The sequence below is a fragment of the Bos grunniens genome, chromosome 19, assembly GCF_055505025.1.
Source record: "Bos grunniens cultivar Pamir isolate PY7600 chromosome 19, Bosgru_T2T1.0, whole genome shotgun sequence".
Classification (NCBI taxonomy): domain Eukaryota; kingdom Metazoa; phylum Chordata; class Mammalia; order Artiodactyla; family Bovidae; genus Bos; species Bos grunniens.
Genome location: NC_141183.1, coordinates 22,137,798 through 22,155,776, shown reverse-complemented (window position 1 = coordinate 22,155,776; position 17,979 = coordinate 22,137,798). Strand labels below are relative to the sequence as shown.

Below are 17,979 nucleotides of genomic sequence, written 5' to 3'. Positions count from 1 at the left end.
CCAGATCTGTGCACCAGCACAGAGAATCAATAGAGGTTGACTTATTAGAGCTGGGATGGGGTGGGGGAACCGCTTTTTCCCAGGTCTTAAAGTATAGTCTTGCCTGGAGAATCCCAGGGACTGGGGAGCCTGGCGGGCTGCCGTCTATGGTGTTGCACAGAGTCGGACACGACTGAAGCGACTTAGCAGCAGCAGCAGCAGCAAAGTATAGTCTGGCTTCCCTTGGTAGCACATTGTGGCTCTGTGAGATATGCACTTGTCTAATTCCTTTTATTGTTTTTTAATTGTACCTTCACCCTATACTTTACCCTTTATGATGAGTTCTATAAATTTGAATCTTATGTATGAAGTACATTTACACGTTTCCTTTGAATTAAAAAAAAAAATAAAGAATCCTGTCCTGTCAGCCATGTGCTAAATGGAAAAAAAAGGGCCAAGAGCTTGCAAATCACTAATCAAATGCTTTTAAAATGTCATTTGTCCTAAAATTACCCCCTTGAGCTACAAGGAGGAGGCTTTTTGTTGTTGTCATGAGGGTATCAGTTTTATTTTTCCTTCAATGATATCATGAAAGATATCACGAATGTGAATTATATCAAGTTCATTCTCTATATTCCTCATGCCAAGATACTCTCTTGGCTCCTTTTATAATATTAGTTGATTTTTACTGTACAGACTAAATGTTCTCTGACATAATGTGGCTAGAATTACATAAAATATTGTGGGCAAAGTCACATTTTAATTTGATATAAGGGTAATATATTCTGATTTGCTTACAAATAACATTTTTATTTATGACTTACATTCTGTGGAAATTTTTGGCCTCAACAGTCCTTCGAATTAATGTATCACAGTTTTACAAGGAATTTCTTAACTAGGCCCTTACTGGAAGCTTATACGCATTTTCCCCTAAGAACAGTTTATAATAGTTCCCTCTGGATGTATCGTTTTGTTTGCTGATGCTGTGAGCACTGGTTTTTCTTCTCAGTATGTAAGAGCTTTAAGTTACTATATGTATCGAGTACTAGGAGACACAGAAGAGGTGTGTTTGATCCCTGGTTCAGGAAAATCCCCTGGAGTAGGAAATGGCAACCCACTCCAGTATTCTTACGTGGAAAATTCCATGGACAGCAGAGCCTGGTGGACTAAGTCTGTGGGTTTTCAAAGAGTCAGACGCAAGTGAGCATGTGCGTGCACACACACGTACACACATGCACATTCCAGGGACTATAATAGGTATCTTTACCTGTCTTATTAGTCATCATAGCAATCAAATGAGTTACATATTATTACTTCTGTAGATAAAGATTTGAACCTCAGCGAGTTTAAGTAGTTTGCCCAAGGTTATACAGTTCTTAAATAATTGGAATAACACAGCTCTCAAGAGTCTGTGTTACATCCCAAGTATGTCTGACCCTTAAACTTACGTTTTAACAAACATGCTTACAAAATCCAGTGGGATTTTTCTTCACTTTAAGATGAATAATTTCACTTTTTACTATTCTTAAGTGCTTTTAAAAATATTTGCATTTATTTTTAAATAAACTATTGAGATATCTTGCATGTCCTTCAATTTCAGCCTCATGCACAAAGTGGTCTGTGATGGTCCTGTTCCTGAAAGCGCTATGTCTATCAGGGACTAGTGGGGTTACCATGAACTGGGGAGAAGCACATCCTAGCATTTCAAAATAAAATTAGGGGTAGGGATCAAGGGGCTTCCCTGGTAGCTTAGGCAATAAAGAATCTGCCTACAATAAAGGAGACCTAGGTTCGATTCCTGGGTCAGGAAGATCCCCTGGAGAAGGAAATGGCAACTCACTCCCAGTATTCTTGCCTAGGAAATCCCATGGATGGAGGAGCCTGGCAGGCTTACAGTCCATAGAGTCACAAAGAGTCAGACATGACTGAGCTACTAACACTTTCCCCTTCAGGGGATTAAGAGATACGAACTGTTTTGTATAAAATAGATAAGCAACAAGGATATATCATACAACACAGAGGACCATAACCAATAACCTGTAATGGAGTATAATCTATAAAAATATTGAATCACCATGCTGATCCAATATAATATTGCAAGTCAACTAAACTTCAATAAAAAATAAAACAAAATTTCAAAATAGAGACTGCATCTCATATGGCATATCATAAATGTCTTAAAGCTTATTTTGCAGGGTTTTTCTTTTTTTTCCAGGCATTATACACCCAGTCCATTAAGTAGTCAAGATACTCTTCAACTGTGAGGCTTGATACCTTTCATGTTCTTCAGAAAGAGGGACAGTCCAAACCTGTGCTCCTGCAATTGGCTTGGGGTTGAAGATGCCCTGTGGATTGTGTTTGGAGTCTCCACAGCTATGGAAGGAAAACCTGTCCTCACTAGTGCATGATGAGGGAAATGAGTATCTGGCTCTGCTTATACATTAGCGTGTGCTTTTCCCACTACACAAACTGCATGTTCTCCATAAAGTAAGACTGGGTCTGTGGTGGCAAAGATGAAGCAAAGTTGGGGCCCCTCCTCTTTGCCCCACGTGCTGGGGTGATGGTTGGTCTCCAGGGGGTTATCCTGACTCTCCCCCTCTGTCTGGTCAGCAGCCTTTCCTTGCAGTCCACGTTGGGGCTGTTGTGCTGGAGTTTTGTGGACAGGAACTTTCTCTTGTTGACCCAAAGCCTGCTTCCCAGCTCTTCTCTTCTGGGCCGTGGAGCACTGCTGGTCCTGGAGTGTCTCCTGGGGAGGTAGGGTGTGCCTGTGGCTCTCCCTGGTTATGGGGACACCAGTAGTGGGGCTCTCAAACAGTGTTCAGCCACAGGAACTCACAGAGGCAGACATCCTGCCTGGGCCATCAGCGACAAATCATAAGAACTTAGTTTTATCTATAAACCTGGAGATTATTATTAATCTAGTCTTCCAGAAAGTTGAGATAAAATCAAGTCCAGCAAAACACTTGGGCATTCCCCTATTGTTATTTCATTTATGGAAAACTATCTGGTTAATCTTTTCATACCAATTGATATATTTACTAGTTTCTCATTGCCACCACAGTTGAATTAGTCAACTCTTGCTGCATAACAAATAATCACAAACTCTTATAACATACAACAGCAAGTATTTATTTCTTGGCCACTTGTCCGCAGTTCAGTTGAGTTTGGCTGATTTTTAAGGCTGGTCTTGGTTTCTGGCCATGGATTAGTTTTGGACTTCCTTCTGAATTCATGTTTCCAGAATCAGCAAATAAAAATACACATCTCTCAGTTAAATTTGAATTTCAAATAAGCAACAAATAATATTTTACTGTAAGTATATAATATTTTAGTGTAAGTATATGTAAGTATGCATAGGGCATCCTTACATAAAAAATTATTTGTTGTTTATCTGAAATTCCAGTTTAATGAGGCATCCTGCATTTTACCTAGTAACCCTATTTCTGACAGCACAAGGGAGCAATTCCCATCATGCAAACACATCCCAAATCTTGGCTAGGGTTGTGTCTTCTAGTATCCCATTGGCCAAAGCAAGTCACATGGTGAAGTCCAAATCATGGCTAGGAAATGGGGAGAGGACACGTCTCCCAAAGACGCAGGAGAGGCAGACAGTAAATATTAGTGAAGAGTGATCTAATCTGCCAGAGTGCTAATTAGTTACTTTATAACCTTTGTTATGAAGCTTGAATAAAGACTTTTAGAAAGTCCAACTGGATTTCATCCTCTGGATCTCCATTCATGTGGGTAACTTTCGTTTTACTTACTCTTTTCATCCTGATCAACCAAGAAATGTCATTGATTAAACAGGGGCTGCTTGGTTTCTCCATAAGAAATTCATGTTATCTGTCTCCTAATAGTTTGTCTTTGATTAGGTATTCAACAGGCAAAAGTATGGGAATGGCACTGATTTTATGAAAGCAGCTATTGATTTAATCAAATATTTCATTAGAAATCCTATTTCATTGTGTACCAATTATTTCAATGACTAGCAGACAAAATTTTCTCTTGGGAAAGTTAATTGAAGGACTTCAGCAGCACGGATACCAAATTGATATGAAATCTCCCCCCTGACTATATATATGCATATATATGGATTCTGGACATAATTTTTTGTTTTATTTATTTATTTGTTGACCATACTGAGTGACTTGCAGGATCTAACCTAAGTCCCTGGCAGTGAAAGCACTGAGTCCTAATCACTGGACTGCAAAAGAATTCCCATTCTCCACATCACTTTCATTTTTTGGCTGTGCAGGATCTTAGTTTCCCAACCAGGGATTTTTTTTCTTTTTTTTTTTAAATATAAATTTATTTATTTTAGTTGGAGGTTAATTACTTTACAATATTGTATTGGTTTTGCCATACATCAACATGAATCCACCACAGGTATACATGTGTTCCCCATCCTGAACCCTCTTCCCTCCTCCCTCCCCATACCATCCCTCTGGGTCGTCTCAGTGCACCAGCCCCAAGCATCCAGTATCATGCATCAAACTTGGACTGGCGATTCATTTCATATATTAAACTGTGTCCCCTGCAGTGGAAGCGCAGTCTTAAACTGAACCACCAAGGAAGTCCCTGGATATAATTTTTAAAATAATAAATTTCTTGTATTGTTTTGGGGATGTAAACTGATACAGCCACTATGGAGAACAGTATGGCTATTCCTTAAAAAACTAGAAATAAAACTACCATATGACCCAACAATCCCACCACTAGGCATATACTCTGAGGAAATTGTAATTCAAAAAGACGCATGTACTCCAATGTTCATTGCAGCACTACTTACAAAAGCTAGGACATGGAATCAACCTAGATACCCATCGACAGAAGAATGGATAAGGAATTGTGGTGCATGTATACAATGGAATACTGCTGCTGCTGCTGCTAAGTCGCTTCAGTCGTGTCCGACTCTGTGCGACGCCATAGACGGCAGCCCACCAGGCTCCCCTGCCCCTGGGATTCTCCAGGCAAGAACACTGGAGTGGGTTGCCATTGCCTTCTCCAACAGTGGAATATTACTCAGCCGTAAAAAGAACACATTTGAGTCAGTTTTAATGAGGTGGATGAACCTACAGCTTATCACACAGAGTGAAGTGAGTCAAAGAGAAAAACAAATATCATATATTAACACATATATATGGAACCTAGAAAGATGGTACTTATGAACCTATTTGCAGGGTAGCAGTGGAAATGCAGACATAGATAACAGACTTGTGGACACAGTTGGGGGAGGAAAAGGTGGGATGAATAGAGAGAACAGCACTGAAACATATACACTGCCATATGTAATAGAGATAGTTGATGAAAATTTGCTGTATGATGCAGGGAGCTCAAACCCAGTGCTCTGTGACAACCTAGAGGAGTGGGATGGGGTGGGAAGTGAAAGGGAGTTTCAAGAGGGAGGGGACATTTGTATGCCTATGGCTGACTTATGCTGATATATGGCAGAAACCAACACAATATTGTAAAGAAATTTTGAAAATGTTAGTTGTTCAGTCGTGTCCAACTTTTTGTGGCAAGGAAATTATCCTCCAATTAAAAATATAGAAATTAATAAAAATTAAAAAAGAAAGAAAACAAAAGTTTCCAGACTCCAAAATGAAGCTGGAACTTCAGACCAAATTTTTCAATCTGTGAACTGATGCTGAAGCTTCTTCAGGATATGAACCAATGACTCTGGGCTAGGGTTTTAACTCCCTTACTGGGCCCAAAAGATTACAAAAGAGTCTGGAAGGATCTCTCATCTGAGATAGCCAGAACTGTAAATTCTTAGCAAGAGAAGCCCAGTGAATCTTATTCTATGTGAATGTTGATAGAAGGAAAACAAAATCTATATGTAGAACTGTTTGCAATATAAATGAGTTTAAAATCCAATTTTACTCTTTGCTATGGTGTAGGAATACCAGGCTGAGAAAATCATCTGTCTTGGGCCAGAGAAATCCCTGGGACTCCCAGCAACAGCAAGGTCTAAACCATTATGAGGGTGAACCAGTGGAGATCCATTTCCTCTTGTGATGTGTCATTATTTATCATGAGTTAATGTTCTTCAGGAATTGTTTTTGCCTTAGAACTTTCGCGTTCCTTGGGTGTGGAAGCACTCTATGACTGTATTTTTTATTTACTAACCAACTATTGGTCTTGGTTGCCCCTGAATACTGGGGGTTCTACTCTTGTCAGTTTGATGTTATGATGACAAATAATACTTTCCTCCACTCCTTCAACCATGTGGTTACCTAACACCAGAAACCACACAGTTCATCTGTATAATGGTGAAAATCGTGGCTTCCAAAGTCTTTTAGGGACTTTCCTTCGGTGAAATTGCTTTTTCAGCTGGGATGGGGGATGGGGGATGGAGGGCACTGGAGAGTAAATATTCCATTAATCCATAGTAAATATTAGCTTTAGCAGGAGATGACTGGAGAATTTGTCCAACTGCCATACCTCCTCCTAAATCACGAAGATGTTCTGGGTTCTATGTCTTTTGAGATCAAGCCAATAACAATGAACTCTTTTGCGTCAGAGTCTCTTTCCATGTCTTCTGCAAAGCTTCAATAGTCTTAGTCTCTTGATAGAAGAAGTGAGAGAGATGGCACTCTCTGCCACTTGACATTTATTTTTTTGGCTGGTGGTTTGTAGTTTTGTTAGTTATTATTATTTTTATTGGACTATAATTGCTTTACAGTGTTGTGTCCATTTCTGCTGTACAACAAAGTGAGTCGGCTCTATGTACACATATATCCTCTCCCTCCTGAATCTCCCTCCCCACCGTCTCAGCCCTCTAGGTCCTCACAGAACATGGAGCTGAGTTCCCTGTGCTATACAGCAGCTTCCCACTACCTACCTATTTTACACATGGTAGTGTATATATGTCAATGCTATTGTCTCTTTGCAGGGAAGGAATAGAGATGCAGACATAGAGAATGGACTTGCAGGCACAGTGGGAGGAGAAGGTGGGACAGATTGCGAGAGCAGCATTCCCTCTTGACATTTTCACTTTTGCTTTTTTAAGTAAAAAATCTCTTTTGGCTTTTTCCATCATATCAAATCTCAAGTGTATAGGGGTCATACAGTCTCTTTTGTTACTCAGTCAGTCAGTTCAGTCGCTCAGTCGTGTCCGACTCTTTGTGACCCAATAAATCGCAGCACGCTCGGCCTCCCTGTCCATCACCAACTCCCGGAGTTCACCCGGACTGACATCCATCGAGTCAGTGATGCCATCCAGCCATCTCATCCTCTGTCGTCCCCTTCTCCTGCCCCCAATCCCTCCCAGCATCAGAGTCTTTTCCAATAAGTCAACTCTTTGCATCAGGTGTCCAAAGTACTGGAGTTTCAGCTTTAGCATCATTCCTTCCAAAGAAATCCCAGGGCTGATCTCCTTCAGAATGGACTGGTTGGATCTCCTTGCAGTCCAAGGGACTCTCAAGAGTCTTCTCCAACACCACAATTCAAAAGCATCAATTCTTCGGTGCTCAGCCTTCTTCACAGTCCAACTCTAACATCCATACATGACCACAGGAAAAACCATAGCCTTGACTAGACAGACCTTTGTTGGCAAAGTAATGTCCCTGCTTTGAATATGCTATCTAGGTTGGTCATAACTTTTCTTCCAAGGAGTAAGCGTCTTTTAATTTCATGGCTGCAGTCACCATCTGCAGTGATTTTGTTACTAGGAAGGTGACAAATTTTCACAACCCGTGAGCAACTAATGTCAGGTGCACACTTGGGGCCCTTCTGCAGTCTGGAAGTTCTCATTTTCCTTATTTCTCTTCTCTTAAATATGAAGAGCTGTCATTACATGGAGCCCCATCTCTGCCAATAATTGCAGCCAAAACTTTCTCATTGTAATTCATAGAGGTGGGAATCCATATCACCTACATGAATCAATGTTCTTATTTATATTCAAATAAGTGGAAGACAGGGAGGAAGGGATCCTCAGGACTGACATTGACTTAGTAGAGCTTCCGCATTCTGCCTCAGCCCTGAACTGGCCAGCATGTCTTGCAATTCTTCCCATCAAGAGGTAGATTTTGTTTCCTTACTCTTTGTGTCTAGTTTGGCCTTAGGACTTGCTTTGACCAATAGCATACAGTGGAAATAGTGTTATATGAGTTCTGGAATCTAAGCCTTAAGAAGTCTTCAAGCATTTTCCTTTCCTTCCTGGAAGAGTCAACTACCAGACATGTAAATCTTGGAACTTTGAATCCCAGTTAAATTTTGAGATCAGCACAGTGGTATGAGTGAGAACAGGAAAGATCATCAGAATGCCCAGTCAATGCACAGAATTGTGAGAAATAAAAAATTGTTGCTGTGTTTGGCTATTAAACTTTGGCATGGATTGTAATATAGCAACTGGCAAGTGAGATGATATATATTCAGTTTATTTCTAGTGATAATTACCCTTGTGAAGAAGGTGGTCTGTGTGTTTCCTTCAGATGAGCTCCCCTTACTTTCCTCATCCTGGAAGTAGCCAGCATAGAAAGTGTTTTAGTAGTTGAGAATGTTTGATGCTCTAATGATGCTTTAACTTTTAGTTCAATTTTAAAATATTTTTATAGACAAGTCATAGAACATTATTTTGGAAAGTAATTTCTGACACTATCCAAATGTGAAAGTGAAAGTCACTTAGTCGTGTCCCACTCTTTGCGACCCCATGGACTCTACAGTCCATGGAATTCTCCAGACCAGCATACTAGAGTTGGGGGCTGTTCCCTTCTCTGGGGGATCTTCCCAACCCAGGAATCAAACCCAGGTATCCCACATTGCAGGCGGGTTCTTCACCAGCTGAGCCACAAGGAAACCCAAAAATACTGGAGTGGACATTATCCAAAGGTGTTGCTATTTCAAATTCTAAATCAGGGGTTAGGAAATCTTGCCATTACTTACTCATTGGGCAGGTTTCAATCTTCTTTGTAGAATTCAGTATCAACATGCCCCCCACCCCGAGTCAGTGTGTACCCCAACTGAGAACTACTCAAAACTACAAATTAGCATCAATTAAAAGAATCGTTAAAAAGTGAACTCTGAAATTCCAACCTCCTAGGAGGAGATATTTAAGTTATGTTAAGTGAGTGAGGAGGAGGAGACATTTGAATTGTTAAGTGAGGAGACATTTGTTAAGTGAAGAGACATTTGTTAAGTGAGGAGACATTTGAATTACAAGGAAAACTCTGAGAGATATACTCAGAAACACAGCACACCATCCAGATCTGGCATATTTTCTAAAAAATATCAAACTACCAATGGTATTTTTCACAGAGCTAGAACAAATAATTTCACAATTTGTATGGAAATATAAAAAACTTTGAATAGCCAAAGCAATCTTGAGAAAGAAGAATGGAACTGGAGGAATCAACCTGCCTGACTTCAGGCTCTACTACAAAACCACAGTCATCAAGACAGTATGGTACTGGCACAAAGACAGAAATATAGAGCAATGGAACAAAATAGAAAGCCCAGAGATAAATCCATGCACCTATGGACACCTATCTTTGACAAAGGAGGTAAGAATATACAATGGAGAAAAGAAAATCTCTTTAATAAGTGGTGCTGGGAAATCTGGTCAACCACTTGTAAAAGAATGAAACTAGAACACTTTCTAACACCATATACAAAAATAAACTCAAAATGGATTAAAGATCTCAACGTAAGACCAGAAACTATAAAACTCCTAGAGGAGAACATAGGCAAAACACTCTCTGACATACATCACAGCAGGATCCTCTATGACCCACCTCCCAGAATATTGGAAATAAAAGCAAAAATAAACAAATGGGACCTAATTAAACTTAAAAGCTTCTGCACAACAAAGGAAACTATAAACAAGGTGAAAAGACAGCCTTCAGAATGGGAGAAAATAATAGCAAATGAAGCAAATGACAAACAACTAATCTCAAAAATATACAAGCAACTCCTGCAGCTCAATTACAGGAAAATAAACAACCCAATCAAAAAATGGGCCAAAGAACTAAATAGACATTTCTCCAAAGAAGACATACAGATGGCTAACAAACACATGAAAAGATGCTCAACATCACTCATTATCAGAGAAATGCAAATCAAAACCACAATGGGGTACCATTTCACTCCAGTCAGAATGGCTGCGATCCAAAAGTCTACAAGCAATAAATGCTGGAGAGGATGTTGAGAAAAGGGAACCCTCTCACACTGTTGGTGGGAATGCAAACTAGTACAGCCACTATGGAGAACAGTGTGGAGATTCCTTAAAAAACTGGAAATAGACCTGCCTTATGACCCAGCAATCCCACTGCTGGGCATACACACTGAGGAAACCAGAATTGAAAAAGACACATGTACCCCAATGTTCATCGCAGCGCTGTTTATAATAGCCAGGACATGGAAGCAACCTAGATGTCCATCAGCAGATGAATGGATAAGAAAGCTGTGGTACATATACACAATGGAGTATTAGCCATTAAAAAGAATACATTTGAATCAGTTCTAATGAGGTGGGTGAAACTGGAGCCTATTATACAGAGTGAAGTAAGCCAGAAAGAAAAACACCAATACAGTATACTAACGCATATTATGGAATTTAGAAAGATGGTAACACAAAACCAATACAATATTGTAAAGTTTAAAAATAAAAAAAATAAAAAAGAAAGATGGTAACGATAACCCTGTAGGAGAGAAAGCAAAAGAGACACAGATGTATAGAACAGTCTTTTGGACTCTGGGAGAGGAAGAGGGTGGGATGATTTGGAAGAATGGCATTGAAACATGTATAATATCATATAAGAAATGAATCGCCAGTCCAGGTTTGATGCAAGATACAGGATGCTGGTGCACTGGGGTGACCCAGAGAGATGGTACGGGGAGGGAGGTGGGAGGGGAGTTCAGGATGGGGAATACGTGTACCCCCGTGGCGGATTCATGTTGATGTATGGCAAAACCAATACAATATTATAAGGTAATTAGCCTCCAATTAAAATAAATAAATTTAAATTTTAAAAAATAAAATAAAAGCTGAAAAATATACAGTAATATATAACTCATTGAGTTGTATTCATTAAACATATATAACTTTTTAATACAGCAATCAGACCTTAATAAAATGTTTTTTTTTTTAAATACAATGAAACATGGTATCTCCTCAACTGAACTCAATGGAACATATAACCCGTCTATGATTATAACTTGGAAATGTTGTTTATTAAGTGAAAGGAATTGAATACATTAAATTCTTTACAGGCAATTTTTAAAAATTTCTTTGACATGTACTCCACACTCAGAAATTTTATCCTTTTTTTCCAAAAGGGAGCTAGTGCAATTTTTAAAAATTTCTTTGACATGTACTCCACACTCAGAAATTTTATCCTTTTTTTCCAAAAGGGAGCTAGTGCTATTAAAGGGTATAATGTGTTTTGATTAACTCTGCCCTAATTTAGTATATTAAGCCACATGCACATGCACATGCACATATACATACATGCCAGTTTTGCTCTAAAATCTTAAATCATCTATATCTGATGTAGCATCTATTGTCAAAGTGATTTCAACATGGGTTATTCTTCCTGTATCTTCATATACAATATAAATTGTCTAGTTAGTAAGTAAAATGATCATGAAAATAATAGGAAAAAATACCAGTGAATTTTTATGTGCAGAGAAGTTTATTAGAAAGCAGAGACGTGACAAAACAAAAGAAATTCACTTGAGGAGAAAATAAAGGGTAAATTGGACCCCCCCCACCCCTGATCTCAGGGTGTCAAGTCAGTGCCACTCAGCGGCTGCAGATAATAGCCACCTGGTGGACCACCTGCAGATCATGACCAAAATATCAGGAAGAATGAAACATTGAGAGGACTGAGATAATTTCTTATCTGATGGATTGCAAATTAATTCTTACTTGCTGATATAGAAAGGAAAATATGACAAGGAAGAATTATAAATGAGCCAGAATATGTTCACAGAGTCAGAAGAACAGTGGTGGACCCACTGTAATCATGAGATTCAACTAACTGAGTGATGTCAGCTAGACTCCATGAGTCCTATGGGTCAGCACAAAAAAGGATCTACATATGTGGGACAGAGGTAAGTGGAGAGAGTGGTCACAAGACAGCAGGTTCAGCAGCAAGAGGAGGGACAGCACACGGGGCGGGGGCAGGTGGAGATGACACGGGTGGGGCGATAGCAAGTGGTGTGGCAGGAGACCCGGCCACACACTGGGCGCAGGCAGCAGCTGGAGCCACAGCAAGAGGGGCGGCAGCAGCTGGAGATGCGGGAGCAGGTGGGCTGGCAGCACACAGACTGGCAGCACCGGGGCCTGCAGCAGCTGGAGATGCAGCAGGTAGGCCTGCAGCAGTTGGACCCACAGCTGGACCCACAACAGGAGGGGCGGCAGCAGCTAGAGATGCAGCAGGTGGGGCGAGGGCAGGTGGGCTGGCAGCACACAGGCTGGCAGCACTGGGGCCTGCAGCTGGAGATGCAGCAGGTAGGCCTGCAGCAGCTGGAACCACAGCTGGAACCACAGCAGGAGGGGCGGTAGCAGCTAGAGATGCAGCAGGTGGGGCGAGGGCAGGTGGGCTGGCAGCAGACCGGGCGGCAGCAGCTGGACACACCACAGCTGGGGCGGCAGCAGGTGGTCCTGCAGCAGGTGGTCTGGCAGCAGCTAGGGCGGCAGCAGGTCTCCAGGCAGAGACTTCGGCCACAGCTCTGGTCAGAGCAGACGGAGCCACAACAGGAGCTGACCATGGTGTCAGAGGGTGGAGGTTCTAGGTGAGTTTCCAGGAAAGTGAGTTTCTTGAGTATGAGAGTTGCCTTGGCCCACAGCCCCCTTTATATCCTGCTGAAAAGCTGCTATCATGACATCATTATTTCCTGGTTATTGTTTACCCTTCTAGGAAACTTGATCATTTAATTACATAATTGTGTGTTTCTCAATTAGTATTCCAAAATGGAGAAAATAACACTATTCCTTTTCCTAGTATGCTCCTGTGTGTCCAATTGAGAGCCCAGTCCCAGTTCTTCCTTAGTGGGTGTCACCTTTGCTCCTGGTGGGTTCAATGTCTTATGAAACATTAGTCATATGACACTAACATTTTTTTTGGGGGGAATGTGATATTCTCTCCTATCACTGCTCTTTGAACTTCAGAGAGGAAATGTTTCTTATAAGGCTCATGTGTATTTTGTTGTCAAAGGTGAGGGGAACATGGCTTGTCAGATGAAACATTGAAAAGGAATTAGACAGAAAGATATTTGGGGGGAGGATGTCCCACAAATAATATGGATGAATGTGATCCTACGTGGGCATCTTGGATGAGCAGGAAGATAGTTAGACCACAAGGAAGTTTCAAATTCTGTGTCTGATTTCATTCCACTGTCTCAAGCACTTAGCAATACTCATAGCTTTTAAAGAGAAGAAACACATTTTTGCTGTATGTCTCCCAGGCTAGGCAATCAGAATGAGATGTTGTGATTTATCTTTTAGTTGTCAAGCTTGTATACAGGATATTTTATTATAAAAGCATTCGTTGTATATAAACATGTTTGGAATGATTAAGCCTTCAAAAATATGTATCCAAGATATTCGGTTGGGTAGTAAGAGAACCTGACAGATAACTCCTCATCTGTTTCCTGTAGATACTTGACTAAGACACATGCATAAGAAACAGATTCAGTCAGTTCAGTTCAGTCACTCAGTCATGTCTGACACTTTGCAACCCCATGGACTGCAGCATGCCAGGCCTCCCTGTCCATCACCAACTCCTGGAGCTTACTCAGACTCATGCCCATTGAGTCGGTGATGCCATCCAACCATCTCATCCTCTGTCATCCCCTTCTTCTCCCGACTTCAATCTTTCCCAGCATCAGGGTCTTTTCAAATGAGTCAGTTCTTCACATCAGGTAGCCAAAGTATTGGAGTTTCAGCTTCAGCATCAGTGCTTCCAATGAATATTTAGGACTGATTTCCTTTAGGATGGACTGGTTGGATCTCTTTGCTGTCCAAGGGACTCTCAAGAGTCTTCTGCAACACCAGAGTTCAAAAGCATCAATTCTTTGGCACGCAGCAGCTCCAGCAAGTCCGTAGGCCCTGGAGCATTGGCTATGTGGTGCTGGGGTGACTGTGAGGAGATACCCCATATCCAAGGACAGAGAAGCACCTGCAAGATGGTAGCTGATGCTGTAGTGGTGGCTGTGTGGCACTGGAATGACTTTAAGGAGATACCTCAAGTCCAAGGGCAAAGGAAAAGTCCCAGAAAGATGGTAGAAGGGGCAAAATTGCATTTAGAATCACTGTCCATACATGCTAGAGATGCTTAGAAGGCTCAAACATACCTTGTTCACACCAGGACCTAAAGACCCCACAGAGACTGAGACAGAACTGTGTTTGAGTGTCTCCTGAGGAGTTACAGTTCAGCAGTGGACTGCTGAAGGGGCAGGAGCTCTGGGTACAGAAGACCTGGCATAGCCCCCTTGGAGGAAGTATGGCATAGTCTCCTTGGAGGAAGTCGCCATTAACCCCACCACAGAGCCACCAGAACTTACACAAGACTGGGGAAACAGACTCTTGGAGGGCACAAACAAAACCTTGTGTGCACCAGGACCCAGAAGAAACAAGCAGTGATACTACAAGAGACTGACCCAGACTTGCCTGTGAGTGTCCAGGAGTCTCTGGCAGAGGTGTGGGTTGGCGGTGGCCTGCTGCAGAGTTGGGGGCATTGAGTGTAACAGTGTGTGCATGGGACCTTTTGAAGGAGGAAGCCATTATCTTCATTACCTCCGTCATAGTTTGGCCCCAGGTAAATAGCACAGAGGGAACATAGCCTTGCCAATCAACAGAAAATTGTATGGCTCCACCCATCAGAACAAGACCAGTTTTCCCCTCAGTCAGTCTCTCCCATCAGGAAGCTTCCATAAGCCTCTTATCTTTCTCCATCAGAGGGCAGACAGACTGAAAACCAAACACAGAAAACTAACCAATCTCATCACATGGACCACAGCCTTGTCTAACTCAATGAAACTATGAGCCATGCTGTGTAGGGCCACCCAAGACAGACGGGTAACAGTAGAGAGTTCTGACAAAGCATGGTCCACTGGAGAAGTGAATGGCGAACTACTTCAGTATTCTTACCTTGAGAACCCCATGAACGGTATGAAAACAAACAGTTTGGCAATAGTTAAAAGAAGGGCTTCCCTGATAGCTCAGCTGGAAAAGAATCTGCCTGCAATGTGGGAGACCTGGGTTCAATCCCTGGGTTGGAAAGTTCCCCTGGAGAAGGGAATGGCTACCTATTCCAGTATTCTGACCTGGAGAATTCCATGGACTGTATAGTCCATGGGGTCGCAAAGAGCTGGACATGACTGAATGACTTTCATTTTCAAAAGAATGACAGTTATTTAAGTCTTTATTTTTTAATTGGAAGATAATTCCTTTACCAGGTTGTGTAGGTTTCTGCAGTACAACAATGTGATTGACTCATAATTATATATATGTCCCCTCCCTTTGAGCTGCCCTCCCACCCCAATCCCATCCCACCCCTCTAGGTTGTCAAAGAGCACTGAACTGAGCTTCCTATGTTATTTTAAATGAAGAACTGAGATCAACATATATAGTATGTGGATAAGTTCCATACATTTTCAATAAAAGGTGAGGAATGATGACATTTATCATTTGTGCAGTACTCACTATTCATTATGCTAAATTCACTAGGCATTGTGCTGTATTCACTAAGCATTGTGCTGAATATCTTATATTTGTTTTGAATCTGTAATGCAGCATATAATATAGAGTGTATTCTTACTACTTCTTTAAGCAATAGGCCAAAGAAGCATAGAAATGTTAAGAGGAAAAAAAGAAAGCTTGTGTGTAAGATTAAACAGAAGTTAAGCTGTATTAGGACAACTGAGAAGGGGTGAAAAATAAAGCTTGCAAGCCTTTGCTGAAGCTGCTTCATCTTCCTGGAATGTTTCATCTTTGTCATTATCTTTGCAAACTACTATTCCTCTGTCAAAACCCTAGCTTTCCCCTGAATGCTTCCTACAAATGATTAACTACCCTGTTCAAATACAATTTGTCCCTGCATTGTGCTCCGAATTTTGCACTCTCTGTGATGCAGACACCCTGAGGGCATGAACTATAAAATTTAATTTCGTTACTGGGACAGAGCACATTAGTGACAAATGTTTGTCGAGTGAATGAAGGTTTTTGGATAAATTAAGGGTATGTAATGGTCCTTTAAAAAATATGTCTGTTTTGCCTGGTTGAGAAAAGTGGGAGAAACATTCCAAACAAAGGGATCATAGTTATACTTGAGGAAAACCACATTTGTTTAAGTGGCAAGCAATGTGTAACCTGATGAAACACATTTGAGGAAGTTCAAATTGATCTATAGAATGAAACTTATTTACAGGTAATCATGGATAAAGATACTGTATTAACACAGAAACAGATATAATAGAAAGGAGGTGAGTACAAATGTTGATACTGGTTCTCTTCACTTCCAGACATCCCAGTTTAGCTCTCTTTTCTGAGAAATAACCACCATCACTGGTTTAATGTCAATCAGCTAAAAATATTTGCTGAACATCTACTGTCTTTGTTTGAATTGCAGCCAAAGTAGATACTGAAACAAAGATGTGAGTGCAAGTAGTTCACCTGGGGCAGCAATTCTCGGAAGTACACGTGAAGAAGTGGGAAAGGAAGACAGGAAAGAAAGAAAAAGCCAAAAGTCTGGGTCAATAATGCAGTTGCCATGGTGGGTAACTGAGGAATGACTCTGGGGCCTACCTGAGGCTGGGAAATATTAGCTGCCACCGTTATATGCCTAGAAAATCCCACAGAATCAACTGAATATTATTGTTAACAGTGACGCTGGCTATCTTAGAAAATTGATAGATTTCTTATGCACTTTTATATTTCTTCATAAGATGTAATGGCAAAATGAATTCACAGATCTGAGCAATAAATATAAAAAGATATGTAAACAAATCTGTCAAATAGTACACTTATCTGGTATTGGAGGAATGTATTAACATTGCCTGAAGGCCAAAAAATAATATTTGAATAAACATCATTAAAAAAAGTACAAAAAAGGTGAGTTTGTGAATAAAGACATAAATGTCCCACAAAAGGATTCAGTAAGAATGTATATAAATTTGTAAAATTGGTTTTGAATGGGATTGGCAAAGACAAATGATGGGCAACTCACTTATGATCACATTCTTTTGTGTTATTCAATTTTTTTTTTTTTAAAGCATGTGTTTGTGTATAAGTGACATAAAATCCTTAGAAAAGAATTAAAGTACTTCAGATAAAATTCACAGTTCTCTCTACAAATTCAGTTCCATAAGTTTTATATGTTTGTGTTTAAGTTTGTACTTATATTATCGCTCAGTCTTGTCTGACTCTTTGTGACCCCATGGACTGTAGCCTACCAAGCTCCTCTGTCCATGGGATTTTCCAGGCAAGAATATTGGAGTGGGTTGCCATTTACTTCTCCAGGAGATCTTCCCAAACCAGGGATTGAACCCGGGTCTCCCACATTGTAGACAGATGATTTACCATCTGAGCCACCAGGGAAGTCTTATTATATACTAAAAGATGATGACTACGTTGCAGTCAGTCTTTCCAGCTCTCAAATTAACTGTTGTGAATTACAAATTGCTTTTCGGGACTGTTTGAGTTCCCTAGGAAGAAGACCCAGAGATGAAAATTAGCAAACAGGGTGTTTATTGAGAAGTGATCTTGGGATTAGTACTGCTAGGCGGAAAGGGAAGGAAGTGAGCAGAAGTGGACAGTTGGAGAAATCAAGCTAGGATAGAGTTTCAGTGGACGTCTAAGCATGGCACTGGAAAGGTCCCTTTTTACTCTTGGACATAAAATCAGAGTCACCAGCAACACCAAGAAACTGTCACCAGGTCTGTTTCATTGCTTTATATCACCTGCCTGGCACTGAAGGTAGCCCCACTATAAGACAGAATCAACTGAATATTCTGAATAGTAATAATAATAATAAACCAAATCTACTGAAGCTCTGG

At 40.7% G+C, this 17,979-nt stretch overlaps 1 protein-coding gene and 1 long non-coding RNA gene across 3 annotated transcripts in view; one reads left to right on the top strand and one right to left on the bottom strand.

Moving 5' to 3' along the window:
• Positions 1-17,979, top strand: part of LOC147351646 (uncharacterized) — a 70,575-nt gene that overhangs the window by 23,024 nt on the left and 29,572 nt on the right. Inside the window, exon 2 of one of the 2 annotated variants that reach the window (XR_015147613.1) lies at positions 16,554-17,034. The exons of the other annotated variant lie outside the window; for it this stretch is intronic. This is a non-coding gene — a long non-coding RNA (uncharacterized LOC147351646). Of the gene's footprint in view, positions 1-16,553; positions 17,035-17,979 lie in introns of those variants that run through there. 2 annotated transcript variants of the gene reach the window in all.
• LOC147351651 (uncharacterized) lies at positions 11,594-12,744 on the bottom strand. Its single transcript, XM_086360982.1, has one exon. It carries the CDS (start codon positions 12,691-12,693, stop codon positions 12,067-12,069), a length of 627 nt encoding a protein of 208 aa, XP_086217108.1. The 5' UTR covers positions 12,694-12,744; the 3' UTR covers positions 11,594-12,066.

Excerpts from the sequence above, each read along its gene's own strand:
- LOC147351651 (XM_086360982.1), bottom strand. The coding sequence starts at position 12,693 with ATGGTCAGCTCCTGTTGTGGCTCCGTCTGCTCTGACCAGAGCTGTGGC.